The 21,825-nt window shown below is 41.5% G+C and overlaps 1 protein-coding gene across 4 annotated transcripts in view; it reads right to left on the bottom strand.

Moving 5' to 3' along the window:
• Positions 1-21,825, bottom strand: part of LOC138746671 (anoctamin-5-like) — a 159,699-nt gene that overhangs the window by 114,675 nt on the left and 23,199 nt on the right. For 3 of the 4 annotated variants that reach the window (XM_069904970.1, XM_069904964.1, XM_069904979.1), the window contains 2 exons: positions 21,568-21,638; positions 6,675-6,728 (listed from right to left, as the gene is read on the bottom strand). In XM_069904970.1, the coding sequence (XP_069761071.1) occupies positions 6,675-6,728; positions 21,568-21,638 (125 nt within the window). The remainder of the gene's footprint in view (positions 1-6,674; positions 6,729-21,567; positions 21,639-21,825) is intronic. The other variant, XM_069904987.1, reaches the window with a different exon arrangement.

Raw genomic sequence — 21,825 nt, 5'->3', positions numbered from 1 at the left:
TACTTCATCTGTCAGTTCATTGGACACTCCTACCACTCTCTGTGTGAAGAAGTTCCCCCTCATGTTCCACCTAAACTTTTCCCCTTTTACCCTTAACCCATTTCCCCTGGTTTGTTTCTCACCTACCCTCCGTGGAAAAAGTCTATCTACATTTACTCTGTCTATCCCCCTCATAATTATAAATACCTCTATCAAATCTCCCCTCATTCTTCTATGCTCCAGGAAATAAAGTCCTAACCTGTTTAACCTCCCCTGTAACTCAATTCCTGAAGTCAAGGGAACATCCTAGTACAGGTAGATATTTTCTGTACTCTTTCTCTCTTATTGATATATTTCCTATAGTTAGCTGACTAAAATTGCACACAATACTCTAAATTTGGTGTCACTAATGTCCGTGAACTACTCTTTGCAGACGAAGCCGCTTTAGTTGCCCATTCAGAGCCAGCTCTTCAGCGCTTGACGTCCTGCTTTGCGGAAACTGCCAAAATGTTTGGCCTGGAAGTCAGCCTGAAGAAAACTGAGGTCCTCCATCAGCCAGCTCCCCACCGTGACTACCAGCCCCCCAACATCTCCATCGGGCACACAAAACTCAAAACGGTCAACCAGTTTACCTATCTCGGCTGCACCATTTCATCAGATGCAAGGATCGACAATGAGATAGACAACAGACTCGCCAAGGCAAATAGCGCCTTTGGAAGACTACACAAAAGAGTCTGGAAAAACAACCAACTGAAAAACCTCACAAAGATAAGCGTATACAGAGCCGTTGTCATACCCACACTCCTGTTCGACTCCGAATCATGGGTCCTCTACCGGCATCACCTACGGCTCCTAGAACGCTTCCACCAGCGTTGTCTCCGCTCCATCCTCAACATCCATTGGAGCGCTTTCATCCCTAACATCGAAGTACTCGAGATGGCAGAGGTCGACAGCATCGAGTCCACACTGCTGAAGATCCAGCTGCGTTGGATGGGTCACGTCTCCAGAATGGAGGACCATCGCCTTCCCAAGATCGTGTTATATGGCGAGCTCTCCACTGGCCACCGTGACAGAGGTGCACCAAAGAAAAGGTACAAGGACTGCCTAAAGAAATCTCTTGGTGCCTGCCACATTGACCACCGCCAGTGGGCTGATATCGCCTCAAACCGTGCATCTTGGCGCCTCACAGTTTGGCGGGCAGCAACCTCCTTTGAAGAAGACCGCAGAGCCCACCTCACTGACAAAAGGCAAAGGAGGAAAAACCCAACACCCAACCCCAACCAACCAATTTTCCCCTGCAGCCGCTGCAACCGTGTCTGCCTGTCCCGCATCGGACTTGTCAGCCACAAACGAGCCTGCAGCTGACGTGGACTTTTACCCCCTCCATAAATCTTCATCCGCGAAGCCAAGCCAAAGAAAGAATGTCCCATACAACTTTAACATAACATCTCAACTCCTATACTCAATACTTTGATTTATGAAAGCTCAAATGCCAAAGGTCTCTTTACAACCCTACCCACCTGTGACACCACTTTCTGGCAATTATGTATCTGCATACCCAAATCCCTCTGTTGTACTGCACTCTTCAGTGCCCTACAATTCACTGAATAAGTCCTTTCTTGGTTTGTCCTTCCAGAATGCAAAACTTCACACTTTTCTGCATTAAATTCCACCTGCCATTTTTTAAACCATTTTTCCAGGTGGTCTAGATCCCTCTGAAAGCTTTGTAAACCTTTTTTGCTGTCCACAACGCCTCCAATCATATTGTCATCTGCAAACTTGCTGATCATTGATATAGATGACAAATAACAATGGTCCACTCTCAATCCCTGAGGCACACCACTAATCAAAGGCCTCCAGTCTGAGAAACAATCATTCACCACTTCTCTCTGGTTTTTTGAATCCAGTTCACTACTTAACTCTGCATATCTCACATCTGAACCTTCTTGACTAACCACTCATGTCAAAGGCCTTACTAAAATCCATATACTAAAGCCTGACTAAAGCCTCTCCTTCATCAATTTTCCTGTAACCTCCTCAAAAAACTCTATAAGATTGGTTAAACATGACTGACCATGCACAAAGCCATGTTAACTATTCCTAATAATTTCCTGGCTATCCAAATAATTGTATATCTGATCTCTTAGAACATCTTCCAATAATTTACCTACTACTGACGTCAGACTCGCTGGCCTATAATTTCCAGGGTTACTTTTGGAACCTTTTTTAAGCAACGGAACAGAATGATCTACCCTCAAATCCTCCAGCACCATACCTGTGGCTAAGGACATTTTAAGTATTTCTGCCAACCTCCCTGTAATTTCTACGTTAGCCTTCCACAAGGTCCAATGGAATAGCTTGTCAGACACTTGGGATTTATCCACTCTTATTTGCTTTAAGACAGCAAGCACTTCCTCCTCTTTAATCTGTATAGGTTCCATGACCTCAGTGTTTGTTTTTCTTACTTCCCACAATTCTAAGCCTTTTCTGGAGCGAATACTAATTAAAAAATCTCCCCCATCTCTTTTGGCTCCATACAAAGCCGGCCACTCTGATCTTCAAGGGGACCAAGTCTGTCCCTTGCTATCCTTTTGCTCTTAATATACCTGTAGAAATCCTTAGGATTTTCCTTCACATTGTCTGCCAAAGTAACCTCATGCCTTCCTTTAGCATTTCAGACTTCTTACTTTAGCTTTCTCTTGTTTTTTTAAAAAAAATACTCCTCAAGTACCTCATTTGCTCCATGTTACCTATACCCGCTATAAACCGCTCTATTCTTCTGAACTAGATCCCAATATCCCTTGAAAACCAAGGTTCCCTATGCCTACTAACCTTGCCTTTAATCTTGACAGGATCGTACAAACTCAGTAATCTCAAAATTGCACTCTTGAAGGTCCTCTGCTTACCTCACACATCCTTGCCCGAAAACAACATGCATTCTAGATAGTTTTTCATTTCCTCAAAATTAGCTTTTCTCCAATTTAGAATCTCAACCCAAGGCCCAGACCTATCCTTCTCCATAATTAACTTGAAACTAATGGTATTATGATCACTGGATCCAAAATGTTCCCCTACATATTTTGGATTTTTGACTAATTTTTTACAGGCAAGGCATGGACTTCAGTTCTTGAATGAAGTCCGAGCTTAGTTTAATAGAGAAATATAAAGTCAATACTTTACAAAGACAAGCGCTGCCTATGGTTCCTGCATACAGCTTTGTTGTGGCATGGACTTGCTGTTTTCTCTTGACTGGTTTATCTTCCATCTCTAATGCTGTTGACTTGCGGTCCTTGTTTTCTTTAAATCCCCATCTCTGAAGATGCTAACTACATAGAATGCCTTTGGCTGAAAGTGATTTAATCTTTGCGCACACATGGGCTTCAAAGGACCTCCTGATGTCTCAACATGTAGACTTGTTGCAGATGGTTTCTGTGCCCCATCTTTGGAGATGCGTGTGTGTGCGTGCGCACAAGAGAGAGAGATGGAAAATTTACATTTCCTCAATAGCATGCGATTTCTGGCATTTGCAGTTTCCTGACTATGAGCTCTTTCTCGCCTTCTGCCTTTGTGAATCCACAGAACTATCTGTAGAAATGTCAGCATTGAGCAAGAGATAAAATATCTGCTTTCTATTTTAGCAGTTTTTCTGCCATGCCTTGTGGCTACAATTTACATCCCAGCAAGGCAAGTAATAGCAGAAAGGTATCAAGTTCAGATTAATATTAAACAACATAGTTGAACCTAATAGATCTTGCAACTTGTTAAGTATGCTGGGGGCTACAGTAACTCCTGAAACAAGATATTCTGTAGCTTCATTTGTTTTCATCATTTTCTCTTTTAGATTAAGTTTAATATTAAAAGCACGATTAAAACAATAATTTAGCCAAATGGCACTTTGGCCAACTTCCTGCCTGCTGCTTGATTTGCATGTTTACAGACTCGATAAGTAACTCAGTTGAGAGTTCAGAAAGTATTTGTGCAAGGAGATCCGTGGGTGTAAATGGTGCTGCTTGCTTTTAACTTAATTTCTCTTGGAGCATGTGGTAAGCTAAAAAAATACAGGAGCTAGTGGAGTTGTTCAAGTGAACCGGTACGGACTTGAAGGGCCGACATGGCCTGTTTCCGTGCTGTTAACGGTTATATGGTTATATACTTCTGTCACCTGTCCAGTCTCGTTCCCCAGTAGGAGATCCAGTATTGCACTCTCTCCCTCTCTCTCATTGGTACCTCAAAATATTGTTTTTATAAAACTTTCCTGAACAGATTTGACAAACTCCAAGCCATTCAGCCTTTTTACAGTATGGGAGTCCCAGTCAATATATAGAAAATTAAGATCTCTTACTATCACAACTTTGTTACCTGCAGCTATCGGTTATCTCTCTAAAGATTTGCTCCTCCAATTCGGATTGACTATTGGGCAGACTATAATACAGCCCCATGTGTGTGATCATACCTTTCCCTTTTCTCAGCTTCACCCATATAGCCTCAGTGAACGAGCCCTCTGGTCTGTCCTGCTTGAGGGTTCGTTTTCTGCATTCTCACTTGGACTTCTTCCCTACATGATCTTGATGCAGTCAGTGACGAGCATGATGAAAAGTTTCACCAAGACATTGGCAACTGGAATTCATCCATTCTAGCCGACTATTGTTGGACATTGGCACGAGAGGCATCAGATGCTGAGTACACACAAAAATTAGAGGCAGAACATTTTTAGGTCTTTGAACTAATGCCATGTGTCAACCACATTTTGCAAAATTTTATAAAATTTAAGGTTTCTCTAACTTTCTAGGTGCTAAAAACAAACCTGAAATTATCTTTGTGCTCAGCTTTAAGTTGTCTATCGTAATCTTCAATTTTTTTCTTCAGGAAGCAAACCATTTGAAGAAAATTGTTGTCTAGTATAGTGGGAGATTTGGAGATGGAAATTGAATATCTCACTTGTTAGTGTTCTCCATTGATTGTTCTGAAAGTCATTTGCCCCTTGTCAGGTGAATACAAAATACAGAATTTATATAGGATCCAATTTTCTGAACTGCTAAGCAGTCAACAAGTACTTTTGAAATGCAAAAGGCAGAAGTGAATCTGAACACAGCAAACTCCTCCATAACTGGCCATGCACATTAACTGAATGGGCAATATACAGCTGTGAACTGGCAGCTGGCCCTTTGCTTAAAAAGGGAATGGTGGCAGTAGGGGTGGGGTGGTGGGGGGGGGGGGGCGGAGGGAAGGAAGAGAGGATAGAAAGTTTCTTAAACGAGTTAACTATACATCACTGAGGATGCGTTCACTCACCTTTCTTGGGGATAACAAAACATTACTTTCAATGTCATTAATTGACATAGTATGAGTATCGTGGTGGGATGAAGCAAATAACGTGCGAGGATTCAAATGCCTGGCTCCGAAATAGTTCAGCTTCATTTGCCATATTGTGCTGACTTCCACCTTGCAGGTCCGTAACTGCTGACTGACCAATGCTCAATTCTTCAGTCAAGCTCCCCAAAGAGTGGAAAATTCGACGCACTCAACAAACACAAACGACAACCAATCAGCACAAATGGAACAGATCACAGAAGGAGGGTTTACCCAACAGTTTGGTAACTCTCCCCTCGTTCTGCTGGAAATTAATAGCAGTGAGAGAGGATGATAACACAGGGCAAATTTTTTTCAAAAAGCTTTGCTTCCAGAAGAAAAAAAATTGAGGATTATGATAGACAACTTCAAGCTGAACACATGGATCATTATTGCTGTATCACGTCGCAAGTTGGAGAAACATTAACTTAAGTTTTATTGAATTTAGCATTAAGTGTATACTTGCCACAAATGTAAAAGATTGTATTGCAGCTGTTGAGACATTTCTGCTGTATTGAATCTTCCAGAACACAATAAATCCTATTGTTAAATATGCTCACTATGCTATTGCCTGAAGAACATGGTGAACCAACATATGTTCAATCTATATCAATGTAATGCACAGTATCTGTATATGTGAGTTGCTTTTATAGCCTGACTAAGCATGTCCAGGCCTAAAATAACATTTCCATAGCACCTGCAATGAATGCTTGTCCAGGTATGCTTGGACTGACCAAAACAGCCGGGTTTGTGAGCAATATACTAGAAGACTTAAAATAGGACAGGAAATCACAAAATATGTTACATGATAATACATTTTTAAAGATTATTTTCATGATCTGCAGCCCAAAATCCATAAAATACACCCAAACATGTTCAGGAATCAAAAATCTTCATTTTCCCATGTAACTGATCTGGTTGGATTGGTCCTAATTTTCATAAACAACATAGCTGAAGAAAATATTTGAATTATCATATTGTTTCCAGATACTCAAACAATCTGGCTGCTTCCAGGGTATATTTCAGAGCTGCAAACTGAGGAGATCGACAGGGTTGATGACAATTTTTTTTGTGCTCAGCCCATTCAGAGGTTTATTAAAAGAAAATGTTAAGGTCTGGTGTGTATGATGAACAAGAGAGACCCCGGGGAGAGTGCAGGGTGAACAGATTCCACATTTAAAGTCAGTGATTCTTCTCACAACAGCGACATATCAAATTTGGGAGGCAAAACTCAAACATGCTCTAGTCTAAGGTAAAAACATGCACCCTTCTCACAAACCCAACCTCGAGCATGCACAATAAACAATCACCACATGTTGACAGACATGTTAGCAAGGGCTGCTTACCATCTTTGGCGGACCAGAGATGAGGGAAGCAGTCTCTGTTGTTGTGCTTAGTACCTGACGAATCATCAAGGAGAGATTCTAATGTTAGATTCCTGTGCAAGCAAGCCATCCTTTATGGTTACATCAAGTTAGGTTACCTGAATGGCACAGATGTCAGAGCATGGCAAGGGTATAATATAAATATTATTTAACTGGAGAGGTAACAGAACACATGCAACTGCCAAGAGGAAAAAAAAGTCTGTGGTTACACAATAAATAATATTTATACCAAGTTATCAAACAATTGTAGGAAAATCCACAAAACGTTTGAGGTATTTAATAAAATGAATCTTCAGGTTAATGCAGAATCTATAAATTTAACTTGTCATCCATGTGCTCAAATTACTTATCTTTGGGCCTCTTCCCCCCTCTGATCTCCTGTAGCCCTGAAAGCTTCACAATCTCTGCACTCATGCTGTCTACCTTGCCTACGCTTGCCACACCTGTGACCATCATCTTTGCCTCCAGTTTCCCAAGCTCCAACTCGGAATTTCCCTTTTCATCCCTTAGCACCGCTCTCTATTTCATCAAACTTTTTCTGTACTTTTTAAAGTAAATTTTAAGCCTAATCCTTTAACTTCCTTGTTTGGCGTTGTTGGAGAGAGAGGCATAACTTCAATGGCATCTGATTTGCATATGCATTAGCTTTTATTTCTCTTATGGCTAGGCGGGCAGCGTGGCTTGGATGGAAGGATGTTGCTCCACCTCCTCGCGCTCAATGGTTACGTGATGTCATGTCATGTTTAAATTTAGAGAAGATTCGATGCTCAATATCTGATTTGAATTTAAAAATTTCCTTTTTGAATTACTTTCAAAATTTTTGATTTGGTATTAATGCAGTTAATAAGTTCATTTATTACTGTGACAGGGATTTTTTTTTTCTTTCTTTGCAAACAGCTCTGGTTTTGGTAGTGGAATTAGATTTTCTTTTATAATAAAATATTACTTAATATAATTTTTCGATTAAGAATGTGGGGTATTGTGGATGAAATAGTATGATCTGAGTGCAGTGTATTTTTTTTGGCTTTTAATAGATATTCTTTTGTATTTGGTATTTTTTTTACGTGGAATTTCAAAAGTATTGAAAAATATTCTCATCCAATCCAACATCTCATCTGTCCCTAGCTGTGGCTGTATGACTGTTACCTGATGGCAAAGGGTTTGGGGATCTTTTTTAATTGCAATGCAGACACAAATACCACATTATAGTCATGAATAAAAGCTCCTGTTCTTCCTAACCAACTCCCACAAATAAAAGCCCACGACCATTTAGAGCACTGAAGTATCCCTACTTGGCTGGTGATAATTGTAGTTAAAGGGCTGTCCTGTCCTTCATTTAGGTACAGATAACAAAAGTTGGCTTTGCCAGTGACACCTCACCCTGTAAAATTAAATGTAAACAATTGGTTAAAGCCAATAGTTAAACTAGCTTGACACTCCAGGAGATATTTGCATTTCCAAATCAACCATCATTTATTCCAAAACACCAACCTCAGTCCAGACAGAAGACAAAGTTTATGTGAAATTAAATAGATGATCTGTTTGCCAGAGACCCATGTGAATCAGAGTCAAACCACCTGCTGACAACCTCACAAAATAATTTCAGGTACTTCCACATTAACAAACAATTCACTCACAAGCCAGAAAGAAAATGGAGAAAATTGAATGAGGCCCAAGAAGTATTAAAACATGGAAAACCTACATATTAATGAGGTTACAACTTCACACAAATTGGTCGAACATCTGATGACAAGAACTGGGAAATGCAAACAGATTAAGACAACTCCAGTTGAACAACTAGCACTCAACACCAATGTACTGATGCATTTTACTGATGTGATTTCTATCTTTGCTTTCAATACAATGCTTTCTGGTCCAGCCATTCCTCCCCATCACCTGCTGTGTGGCTAATCCAACCACTGTGAAAGAAAACAAAAACCTCTAACTACTTTCCTTGGGGTTGCTGTGTGACTGTTTTCTCCTCTAGGAATCCTAAACTGGATGAAGGTAAAGGACATTTAGGATTCAAACAAAGAGATGACTTTACTTGAGGCTTGCTAATCTTTAGAATGAACCATCTGAGTGCTCAGTTGCCAAGCATATTCAAGGATGAGATCAATAAATCTTTGTACGTCAAGGGAAATAGAGGATGCAAAGATCAAGCAGCAAAGTGTATGACCTCACTGAATGGTAATATAGATGCCAATGGTATGTTCTACTCCTATTTTGGCATGTTGATAAATAAGATGAAGGCTGAGAATTCACTTTTTAAAAAAAAATTGTTACCTCATTTCAAATTTTCTTCCCAATTCCCAGCAATAACTACTGTAACTCTGAGCCTCTTAGTTAAATTACTGTTGTTTATACTTTGAAAATGCAATCAGAGCTGGGGTGTTAAATTTCAAAAATAAACTATATTTACTTTGAGCTCCTAGTCTGCATAATGTTAACCATATTTAATAGGGGTTAAAGCAGTCATGGAAAAATAATATTATGGACTGGAAAGTCATGTGCAAAGCACATTGCTTTTAGTGTTGGAGGTTAATTGTTATACAAAGGGCAATCCACCTACCTTCCTTTTACTTAGGACACTGTAGTTTACCAAATTGGCTTCAACATTATCAGCTTCTTTTGAAAGAATTACATTACATTATATCATGGAATGTGCTGACGAGTATTTAATCAGAGATCTTCGTCTCAGAAATGCACCACCTCCAGTTATAAAGCCAAGCACTGCATTTGCACAGCACTGCGGCGGCTGCTCATTACCTTTCACCCTTCATTCTAACCTAGAACAGCTGCGCTACGTCTGTGCAGTAAAGGCTGGCAGCCAGCCAGTCAGCAGACATCAGCACATTTCACACACACGCAGTCACCTGACCCCATCCTCCACTGAGACAGTGTTTGCTTAGTTCCAGCTGCCAAGTTTATTTGAAATGTACCTCTGCAAACCAAGGGCTCTTTAGAGATTTGTGACAAGAAACTCCATTAGTACAGCTTCGTTAAATGCAATTTGTCCCCTTTTCTTTTTCCAAAAATAGACATTCTGGGTTGAGGGTGAGTGCAGCAAAGGTTCACCAGATAGATTCCTAAGATAGGGAAAGAAGGTAACTATAAGCACAGAGATTAACTAGAGACGCAAGAGACTGCCGATGCAAAACATGGACCAGTAAATGCTAGAAGAACTCAGCAGGTAGAACAGCATCTTGCGGAGGTGGGGGGGGGGGGGGGGGGGACAGGGGTGGGTAGAAACTACTGACGTTTTAGATAGAGACCCTGACTGGGTCCAGCAGTTAGCAAAGGGAGAGGTTATCTTATTGAAACAACAAAGATGAGCTTCAACAGAGAGAAATTGTTTCTCCTGACTGGGGTGCCTGGAACAGCAGTCACAGTGTCAAATTAAGGGGTCATCATTCAGGATAGTGGAGAATAAATTTCTTCATCTCCAAGGTGGCTATGCTGAGCATGTTCAAACAGATATTTTAAAAAAGATATTAAAGGAAAGAGGGGATAAAAGTTGAGAAAACTGCTCCATGACAATTAGTAGGTATTAGTGGCCAAATAATATACTTTTGTTTCAATTTCCTATTTTCTATGTGGTACAGCATGTTCTATTCAATTTCATGCATTAAATGTGGAAACCATTTCAGTGAATTATCTTTACCCACTGGTAAATGAAGGCTTTTCTTTCCTTATAATTTGCAATTTCAAATACGTGCCTCTGGTAGACAAAAGCTATCAAATGAATGCACTGCAGCATCTATGGATTATATTTCCCGCCATAATGTCACTAGCCAGGCATGTAAATAGAATAAAGCTTCTAAACAAACAATGATTCTCTATTGAAGGCAAATAACACTTCAAAATGGCAGATGCAACGGTGTAGCAGGCCATAATATGTTCTTCAAAAGAGGTCTATTAATGCAGTTATTACTGCAACCACAAATTCATGATCAATCCGACACATGAACCCCCCCCCCCAACCCAATTCCACCGTTTGTGGAGATTTTAGCTGAACCCACTATCCACCTTTCTGCCCAATTCCCAAATTCTACATTTCCTTCACAGACAGGAATTATTGAACACAACCTTGTACAGAGTCCGCTATAATGTTTTGGGGAAAAAAAAGACACTTTTCTTTATTTGTGCCTGTGCTCCATACTTTTAAATTTGTAGATAAGCAATACACATGTGCATGATGTGATTAAGTTAATATTCCAGATTTTACACAAGGTTAATTGTTTATATTTTGGTTGGAACATGTAGAAATTACAGTCCCCTCATTTCAGGACACCATAATATTTGGGACATAGCAATGTTGTGTATATTAAAGTAGTTATGTTTAGTATTTTGTTGCATATCCTTTGCATACAAATGACTGCTTGAAGTCTGTGATTCATAGACATCACCAGGTGCTGAGTATCTTCTCTGGTGATGCTTTGCCAAGTCTGTACTGCAGCCATCTTCAGCTCCTGCTTGTTTCGGGGGCTTGACCTCTTTAGTTTTCTCTTCAGCATATGGAAGGCATGCCCAATGGATTTAGATCAGGTGACTAACTTGGCCATTTTTCAGTTTTTAGCTTTGAAAAACTCCTTTGTTGCTTTAGCAGTATCTTTGGGATCATTGTCTTGAAAGTACTGTCCAATGAGTTTCATGGCATTTGCTCGAACTTGAGCTGATAAGATGTTTCTATATATCTCAGAATTCATTTTTTTACTGCCATCAGCAGTTACATTATCAATGAAGATATGTACGCCAGTACCTATGGTAGCCATACATGCCCAGGCCATAACACCCCCCCCCCCCCCCCCACCACCATGTTTCACAGATAAGGTGGCACACTTTGGCTCTTAGACAGTTCCTTTATGCCTCCACATTTTGCTCTTGCCATCACTCTGGTACAGGTTGATCTTGGTCTCATCTATCCACAAGAACTTTTTCTTCCAGAATTCTGCAGGCTCTTTTAAATACTTCTTGGCAAATTGTAATCTGGCCATCCTGTTTCTGTGACCAACTAGAGATTTACATCCTGCAGTGTAGCCTCTGCATTTCTGTTCATGAAGTCTTATGAGGACAGTAGTCATTGACACGTCTACACCTGGCCTTGAAGAGCATGTCTGACCTGTTGGACAGGAGTTTGGGGATTTTTCTTCATTATGATGAGAATTATTCTATCAGCAGTGGAGGTCTTCCTTGGCCTACAAATCCCTTTGCAATTACTAAGCTCCCCAGTACTCTATTTCTTTTTAGTAATGTTCCAAACAGTTGATTTTGAAAATCCTAAGGTTTGGGTGATGTCTCTTACTGTTTTATTCTCATTTTTTAACCTCATAATGGCTTCTTTGACTTGCATTGGCACAACTCTGGTCCTCATGTTGAAAAATGGCAACTACAGATTCAAAGGTGATCAAAAGATTAGAAGCAAGCGTAGCTCTCTTATACCTGCACCACTGAAGCAATTAAACATACCTGAGTACTCACCAATACCTGTGAAGCCAAATGTCCCAAACATTATGGTGCCCTGAAATGGAGGAAGTATGTATAAAAAGTGCTGCAATTTCTGCATGGTCAAACCAAAATGTGTACATATGACCTTGAATAAAATCTGGATGTGCACTTTAATTACATGTGAATTGTTTGATTACAAATTTAAAATTGTGGAGCACAGGAGCAAATAAAGGAAAAAAGTGGCTTTGTCCCAAACCTTATGGAGGGCACTGTACGTACTTACAACATTCTGAGGTTTTGGGTGGAAAATTGAAAAATATAGACCCACTTCTGTAAAGAAATTTATCCCTATCTGTTTTAACACCAGATTATCATTTGTAGGATATAGTTTCAGACTTGATAGGATGGAGAAAGAGATTCAGAGTTTGTTGCATCAAGACTTACATGAGTATTTCAATGAAATTACCCCTGTATTCTACTAACTTCAAACAAAAACACATGCATTCTCTTCAATTTAACTGATAAAGCCAGGATTCTATTCAAGATCTCACTTAGAATATTGTATTCCATTCTCGTCATCTCACAGGAAGGGTGTGTAAGCTCTGGAGAGGGTGCAGAGGAGATTTGTCAGGATGTTGCCTTGATTGGAAAATAGATCTTATGAGGCAAGGTTAGCAGAGCTGGGACTTTTCTGTTTGGAGCAAAGATGAATGAGAGGTGACTTAATCGAGGCCTACAAGATTATGAGAAACATAGATCAGGTGGACAGCCAGTGCCTCTTCCCTATGGAGGGAATAGCAAACATCAGAGGACATCAGTACAAAGTGAAGGGAGGAAAGTCTGGGGAGATGTCAAGATTAAGTTTTTTTTTAAAATAAACACATAAGCACAGAGTTGTGGGTGCCCAGAATGTCTTGCCATGTGTGATAGTAGAGGCTAAAACATTAGGGCATTTAAGAGACGCTGTTTACATCCGGTACCGCACGGATGGCAGTCTCTTCAATCTGAGGCGCCTGCAAGCTCACACCAAGACACAAGAGCAACTTGTCCGTGAACTACTCTTTGCAGACGATGCCGCTTTAGTTGCCCATTCAGAGCCAGCTCTTCAGCGCTTGACGTCCTGTTTTGCGGAAGCTGCCAAAATGTTTGGCCTGGAAGTCAGCCTGAAGAAAACTGAGGTCCTCCATCAGCCAGCTCCCCACCATGACTACCAGCCCCCCCACATCTCCATCGGGCACACAAAACTCAAAACGGTCAACCAGTTTACCTATCTCGGCTGCACCATTTCATCAGATGCAAGGATCGACAACGAGATAGACAACAGACTCGCCAAGCCAAATAGCGCCTTTGGAAGACTACACAAAAGAGTCTGGAAAAACAACCAACTGAAAAACCTCACAAAGATAAGCGTATACAGAGCCGTTGTCACACCCAAACTCCTGTTCGGCTCCGAATCATGGGTCCTCTACTGGCATCACCTACGGCTCCTAGAACACTTCCACCAGCGTTGTCTCCGCTCCATCCTCAACATTCATTGGAGCGCTTTCATCCCTAACGTCGAAGTACTCGAGATGGCAGAGGTCGACAGCATCGAGTCCACGCTGCTGAAGATCCAGCTGCACTGGGTGGGTCACGTCTCCAGAATGGAGGGCCATCGCTTTCCCAAGATCGTGTTACATGGCAAGCTCTCCACTGGCCACCATGACAGAGGTGCACCAAAGAAAAGGTACAAGGACTGCCTAAAGAAATCTCTTGGTGCCTGTCACATTACCACCGCCAGTGGGCTGATATCGCCTCAAACCATGCATCTTGGCGCCTCACAGTTTGGCGGGCAGCAACTTCCTTTGAAGAAGACCGCAGAGCCCACCTCACTGACAAAAGGCAAAGGAGGAAAAACCCAACACCCAACCCCAACCAACCAATTTTCCCCAGCAACCGCTGCAACCATGTCTGCCTGTCCTGCATCAGACTTGTCAGCCACAAATGAGCCTGCAGCTGACGTGGACATTTACCCCCTCCATAAATCTTCGTCTGCGAAGCCAAGCCAAAGAAAAGAGAGGCATATGGATGAAGAAAAAGCAGAGGGTTACAAAGGTAGGAATGGTTTAATTTTTTTTTTGTAAGGCATATATAGGCCGGCACAACATCGTGTTCTACGGTAAGTTCTAAGGCAAGACCATTTATCTGGTTTCTAAGGTTCACTTCACCACCACTCAGCATTCCACCGTCAAAGAAATACATTCATAGTAGATTAATCAGCCACAAAACCAGAACCACGCTCCTAAAAATAACATGACCCAATCATTAAATAACTGTTCATCTCTTTTTTTTTTAAAAAAGAATTAAAGTTGAATATTAAATTTTGGGTAGGCTTCCGCTGACAACCTTCCACTACTTCAAATAATGTCACAGGATTCTCCATACCACTTGACAGTGCACATTAGGCTATCAATTAAAATGAGCGATCTGCTATTTTCTCATTTTATGGGCAGCTTGGTTAGCATAGCTGCTACAGTGTCAGTGACCCAGGTTCGAATTCATTGCTGGAGTTTGTACATTTTATCTATGTCTGTGTGTTCCAGTTTCCTCCCACACTTCAAAATGTATGAGGTGGTAGATTAATTGGGCGGTTCGGGCTTGTGGGCCAGAATGTCCTGTTACCGTGCTGTATGTCTCAATTAAAAATAAAATTATGCTGATCTCTCATCAAAGTATTAGCATTGATTTTTTTTCAAATGCATGGGATGCAACTTACAGTAAAAGCAAGAAAGATGTAAAATTATCCATTGCAATTGAAAACAAATCAGCAAGGATGAATAATATTTAAATGAGAAAATAGGATATGTTGAGGTAGAAAGAGACCTGGGTGTCCTTCTACACCTGTGTCCGAAAGCAAATGTATATGTCCAATATACCGTTCACCTGACCAATCATTCAGTGAAAGAAGTTGCATACAGGAGAATGATGTCTTGCTCCAACTATACCTTCAGTGTGGTCTTGCCAAGGCCATGTAATGTGCAGGTTTGGTTTCTTTCCCCAAGAATAACTTGTCAAGTGGGAATGCAGAAGATGGATTCCTGGAGATCATAGGACCACCACACAAAGAGAGGCGGGACTTACTAGGCCAATCTTAATGAGCATTTACAAGGATAAGAAGCAATCTCATTGAAATAAACAACATTCTGGAAGGGCTGAACAGACTGCTAAGGGGAGTAAAACACAAGTTTGCAGAAACCGTGAGTGAAGTAAAAAACACAATACTAGAGAAACTCAGCAGGTCATACTGTGTACTTTATATAGCAAAGATAAAGATACATAACCGACATTTCAGGCTTGAGCCCTTCATCAAGATATAAGCAAAATGTAGGCGGGCACCTGAATAAAAGTGGGGGGGGGGGTGCACAAGGAGGGGAAAAGGGAGGAGCAGAATCCCACAAGAAAGAGTTAATAGGTGGATAAGGGATGGAGGGAGGTCACACCAGCAAACAGGGACAGGGAGATGCTCTGTGAATGGAAGGGGTGGAGAGCTGGAAGAGAGAGGGATAGGGAAAACGGAGTGAACTAGCAGAAATTGGAGAAGTCAGTGTTGATGCCATCCAGTTGGAGAGTGCCCAGATGGAAAATTAAGCGTTTCTCTTCCAGTTATGAGTGGCCTTGGTTTGGCAAAGGAGAGAATGTTTATTTCATTTGGGGAGGTGGGAGGAGGGAGGGTCCTGAACCAGAGATCTCAAATCACAGGATGTGGGCCAAGACATTTAGAGCCAAAACATTTCTTCGCTCCAAGGGAAGTGGATATGTGGACTTTTCTACCACACAAAGTAGTGAGGATCAAGTTCCTGAATATACTTAAGAGTCTCAAAGAATATGGAGAAACACAAAGTGGATTGAGTTGGAAAGGTGACCAATCAGCATTGAGTGTTGGGGAAAATGTTAAGGGGCTGAACTCTCCACTTCTGCTTTCCGTTTACCATCTATAGTCATGGGGCTTGAAAGGAAGAGGATTACGAGCTGAGCCATGGGCAATAGTAATTTGATAGAAAAATGGACAAACCCACTCTATTATCATACTTAACTGTCTAATTACATAATCAAAAGTGCCTGCAAACTCCCTGATTTCTCTTCATATTAAATCAAATCCATTACGACACACTCATGAGATAAATGTTGTAATGCCTGTCTACCACTAAAAATTTCACTCCCTTCACAGAATCAAGCTTAAGTAATTAACTAGTGGCACTGTGGTTGCTGGAAGATGAACTTTGCAAATTAACCATTAACAAGAGGTATTTTTGTCTATTTTTTGGAGCAACTGCCTCACAGTTTGTTGAGAGACAGAAGTGACTGCTACTTAGGTCTTGGCCTCCTCTCAGTACACAATCAAGTCTTGTCCAACCATGCAAATCAATCTCTGGAAAATAGTTGGGTGACGTTTGCAAAGAAAGTCATTGGGGCTTCATCTCATCCCAAAGTAACTAGAGTAAAACCCCTGGTATCTGGCACCTATGAGGATTGGTAGATTCCAGACAAGTGAATTTTCCAGATGTTGGCGATTGTGTGGTGTGTGATTGGCAATCTAATAAGGAGGCACACCGATTTTAAACTTTCATATTTTTTACCTATTGACTTTTTGCAATCTTTTTGCCTAAATTCTGGACAACAGGGCTTTCACTGAGGTACCATAAAGGAGCAATGATCGTACTGTGTAACCTGTGGGGTTCCAGTCACCTAACTAGAGCCTGATCAGTACATCAGGTGCGGTTGCTTTAGAGCTGGGGAAAACACATCGCTCAACCTGCAAAGCAAATTCAAGACTTCAACAAGAACCGCAGTCTCAATGCATATGCCAAGAGTACAATTCACAGCAATTTTAAGAATAGCACTGGTTCATTCTCCAGGAAGATTTGTGAAGACAGGAAGCAACCACCCAGGAAGCTGGGTGGGGGGGGGGGGAGGAAACGGACATGGAGGAAATGCTAGTGCAGATGAGATTTCCAGGAATATGCAGTCAGCTGTAGTCAGCAGTAATGATTCACGTACGATGATGATACATTTTTTATATTGCAGAATGGAATTTATCTTCCATTTAAGCAACTCTCTGGGGGAATAAACCAATGAAGGCAGTCTGAGATGAAATTGCTATGGGAACATCACACACAGGCAGAACAAGGCTGCAGTGGAGCCCTACTATACTGATCCACAGCAAAATCGACACCAAAAACTATTCCTTGATTAAATATTTTGGGTTTAATACCCTGGTCTGCAAAGTACAGGCCATAAAGTTTCCTTTTTTATTTAAAAATAGGTGAGTAGATTTATAGCTAGTATACACAGATTTTTCTGGGAATTTCCTCCCCAAACCCTGCACCACCCATCCCCTCTCCTCAGTGAATAGTCAAGGATGGATACAATCCTAATTACAGTTAGGGACTTGAGGAACACCATTTATAAATGGCAAAGTGACAAATACAAATCCCCATCTTCCAGCTGTCAGTATTAATAAATCGTGTGTTGAAACTCTCTACAACAATTCACTTTGCTGCAGATTAAGTTTTTAAAAAAAAATGCTTGCAGAAATTTTCTTCCTTAAATAGTCTCAATGGTGCTCTGTCCACAGACAGGCAGCAGGGGAATGGAGCTCAGAAAATTTAACTGTTTCATACCCTGAGCACTTCCACCAAGACAGTGAAGGATGACAATGTTCTCTTTAACACCAGGGGAGAAGTCGGTTCCTTCTCCTGCCTTCAGCATCCTTGCAGCTAACCTTTGACATTTTAGGACAGACTGTTGTCCAAAAACTAAAGTTTAATTGCCTGGACACCACTCTGGGGAATTCGAGAGAAAACATACCAAGAGGCATTAAAAAAAATGATGAAATGTCCTGCAAACATATTAATTGGTTACAATATAGTGGTGATTTATTTTCAAAATGAAATTAAAATACAGGTACACAGTCCTTTATCTGGAACCCTTGAGGGGCAGTGTGTTCCGAATTTCAGATTTTTCCGGATTTCGGAAAGCCAGATTTAAGCTCACCCGAATTATGTTGCCGTATCCACCCCCATCCCCTTCCAGTCGCGCTGACGTTTCCCCCTCTACCCCACCCTCCCGACTTACACTACTGGTCTCTTGCCCACCTGACTCGTGCTGCCAGACTCCCCCCCCCACCCACCCGACTCGTGCTGCCGGTCTCTCCCCCTCGCCCGCCTGACTCGCGCTGCCAGTCTCTCTTCCCACTTGCCGGTTTTTGGAGCTTTCCAGATTTTAGATGTCCAGATAAAGGATTGTGTACCTGTACGTCCCATCTATATCCATCTCAAGTAACATTGTTTCACCTCAATTGGAGTTTATAGCTGTGAGGAATTCACAGGCACAGGCCCTTCAACTCATCTTGTCTATGTTGTCCATGCCCCTCTATTCTAATCCATTTTTTCCACACGACCCATATCCCTCCATTCCTGGGTCAAATGTTTTTTAGTAGTGATTATACCTGACTCTACCACGGATTTTCATGGCGAGATCTGAATATGAACATATTCCATATACTCACCACCCTCTGAGTGAAAAGCTTTCCAGACAGATTGCTTTCAAATATTTCCCCTCTCATCTTCAATCAAAACCCTCCAGTTTTTGACTTCCTACCTTTGAATAAAGACTGGGACTGAACACAAAGGTCAGAAGAAACTGTGATTGTCGTAAAAATACAGAAATGCTGGGGGAACTCGGAGGGTCTCGCAGCATCCGTAGAATGCTTCAGGCCCAAGCCCTTCTTTAAGGTATGAGTATAAAGCAGACAGGTGCCTCAATTAAAAGGCTGAGGAGAACGGAAGAATGGGAAGAGGAGGAATACAGATCAACAGATGAAAGATGCTAATTGAATATGGATAGGAGGACAGGAGAGAGTAAAGATGAGAATTGATGGGGGGGGGAGGCATTTTTGGCTCTGTGGATGCAGACCTAGAGGAAAGGAGACAAAGGAAAAGGGGAAGAAAAAGACAGGGCAAGAGAAAAGGAGACATAGGAAAAGTCTAGAGAGGTTTTCTAACAGAAGCTGGAGAGGTCAATGGTAATGCCATTCAGTTAGAAGATGCCCAGATTGAATATGAAATGTTTTCCCTCCAATCTGCAGGCAGTCCCAATCCAGCAGTGCATCACACCATAGACAGACACGCCAACAAGGGAATGGGGCAGCGAATTGAAATGGGAGGCCACTGGTAAATCCTCGCCATTGCAACGGACAGAGCCAAGGTGCCCAATGAAGTGATCTCCCAGTCTGTGTCCCATTACTCTGATGCAGAGGAGAACACAATGGGAGCACTGGACAGCAGATGACTCCTGCAGATTCACAAGTGTTGTTTCACTTGGAAGGATCGCTGAGCCCCAAATGGCAGTGAAAGAGGAGGAATGGATGCAAATGGAGTACCTTCGGCAGTCATAGGGCTAGGTGCTAAGGGGGAAATTGGTGGAGAGGGAGGAGTGGTTGAGGGAGTGATTCCTCCAGATAGTGGAGAGGGGAGGAGAAGGGCATCCTCCAACTAGATGGTATTAACATTGACCTCCACTTTTCATTAGCCCCCTCTCCCGATCTTTCCCTTTGTCTCCTTTCACAGAGCCCAAAAGAACCCGTCCCTAATCAATTCTAACCTTTTACCCTCCTGTCCTCCTATCCTTATCCAATTAACACCTTTTGTCTGTTTGATCTGTCCTCTCTCCAGGGCCATTCCCTTCTACCCAGCTTTTTCACTGAAGTGCCAGTTGATGAAGTAGACAATGACGATGTGGTCAAACAATAATCATGGCTTTTATTAGCAGAAACTCATGGTACAATAATGAAAGGCAATAGGAGCAGATACAGTTATATCCAAGGGGAGTGTCCTTAACAGTAGAGATAATGCACAGCCAAATGTACAGCAAGGCTCACCAGAGGGGAGACAAGCAGCTTGGCCGACATTCACCACATTCACTTATACCTTGGAGAAGCACAGTTGTAGAACAATGCCTTTACAGCGCCAGCGACCGGAATTCAAATCCTGTGCTGTAAGAAATTTGTAAATTCTCCCCATGTCTGCGTGAGTTTTTCCCGGGGGCTCCGGTTTCCTCTCACTGCTTGAAACTGTACTGGGGGATGTAGGTTAATAGGGAATAATTGAGCCCCGTGGACTCATGGGGTGAAATGGCCTTTTACCATGATGTATGTATGTCATGGTCTAAATGTCTAAGGGCTCAGGCCCGAAATGTCAGTTATCTATCTTTACCTTCTAAAGACACTGCATGACCTGCTGAATTCTTCCAGCATTTTTGTGTTTTCACAAAAGAGTGGGTTTATCTCCCCAATTCATAAACCTCAATTTTATTTCATCCCCTTAGCTTCCTGCACTCCAGTGAGAACAATGCAAGCATATCTGTAACATCACTGTGAATTTCTTCTTCACTCTCTCTACTGCTACCACATTCATTGTGACATGCACATCATTCCAAATTTAGCCTAACCAATGCCTCTTACAGCTGCACCAAGTTGTTTTAACTCTTGTCCTTACTACCACTGCCTACAAGCAAGCTGTACATCTTCACTACCTATCCTGCCATATCTCTACATTTCAGGGAGCTATTAATTTACACCTTGAGGTCTCTCTGTACATCAAAGCATCTCAGCTCTCTGTAATTTATGTGTCCTGCCAATACAAGATGTGAAGATTGGGTGAAGTTTAAAATTAAGCTGTTCCTTTGCTGGAATTTGAATGTAAAAGAACAAGGGAGTAGCGATCATTCCTTAGTACTTTTTGTGCATTTTAAAGGAACATTTCCGACGTCTGAATCACCCTTCCTTGCCAGCACCCAATCTCAATTGTCTAGCATTCTCCCCAAGACTCCAGTGCATGAGGCATTAAACCTGTGAACTGAATTAATCCAAGAAGCCAATGATGTGTTATTTCTGTACACTGACACTTCAACGAAACATCGAACTATAAATCTGTCGAAGTTTAAACATGGTGAAAACGTCCCCATTTTGTGTAACTTTTTCCTCCAAAACGATGCACAAATTCTGAAGATTGTGTTGTTTGAAAGCATCAATGCATTTTGTATTCTGATGCTGCTCTAAGTCATATGCTTACCAAGGCTTTTGGAAAAAAATATTTCGACAGGGAGAAAATACCAAATATCGAAGAATAGAAAATGAAAGAAATAATGCAAAAAAAATCTATTCATGTCAGTGTAGGTACATCACCTTGGATTAACAATTTGGATGTGGGCACTGTCGGACCGCTGCACATCAAATTCTGCTGGTCTTCAGTGCTGACCTAACGCACAAGCCAAGTGCATTCTCAGCATTCTAAGATATTGCTTCAACGGAGGGCAATTTTCCAATCCTGCCATTTTGCAGAGCTTACAGAAATACAGGAACATTTACCTCCGAATTGCCAGGAATTTCTCCTTCTCTGGTACCATTAGAAGGATCGTAGAAAGGCCCATTATCTTCACCTAAGTGAACACAAATGAACAAAATGGGTATTTTGTCAATACAAATGGTATTGTGATGTTTGCAAAAACAACAATACACAAAATAACCCATTCAAACCAACGCTATCTCATCTGGTTGTAGATGTACATTCAGATGAAACTTGAACATCTGCCAACTTTTCTTTCAGAACCTTCAGTTAATAATATA

This window comes from Narcine bancroftii, chromosome 1 (genome assembly GCF_036971445.1).
Source record: "Narcine bancroftii isolate sNarBan1 chromosome 1, sNarBan1.hap1, whole genome shotgun sequence".
Taxonomy (NCBI): Eukaryota; Metazoa; Chordata; class Chondrichthyes; order Torpediniformes; family Narcinidae; genus Narcine; species Narcine bancroftii.
This window is presented reverse-complemented; position numbering and strand designations above follow the sequence as displayed.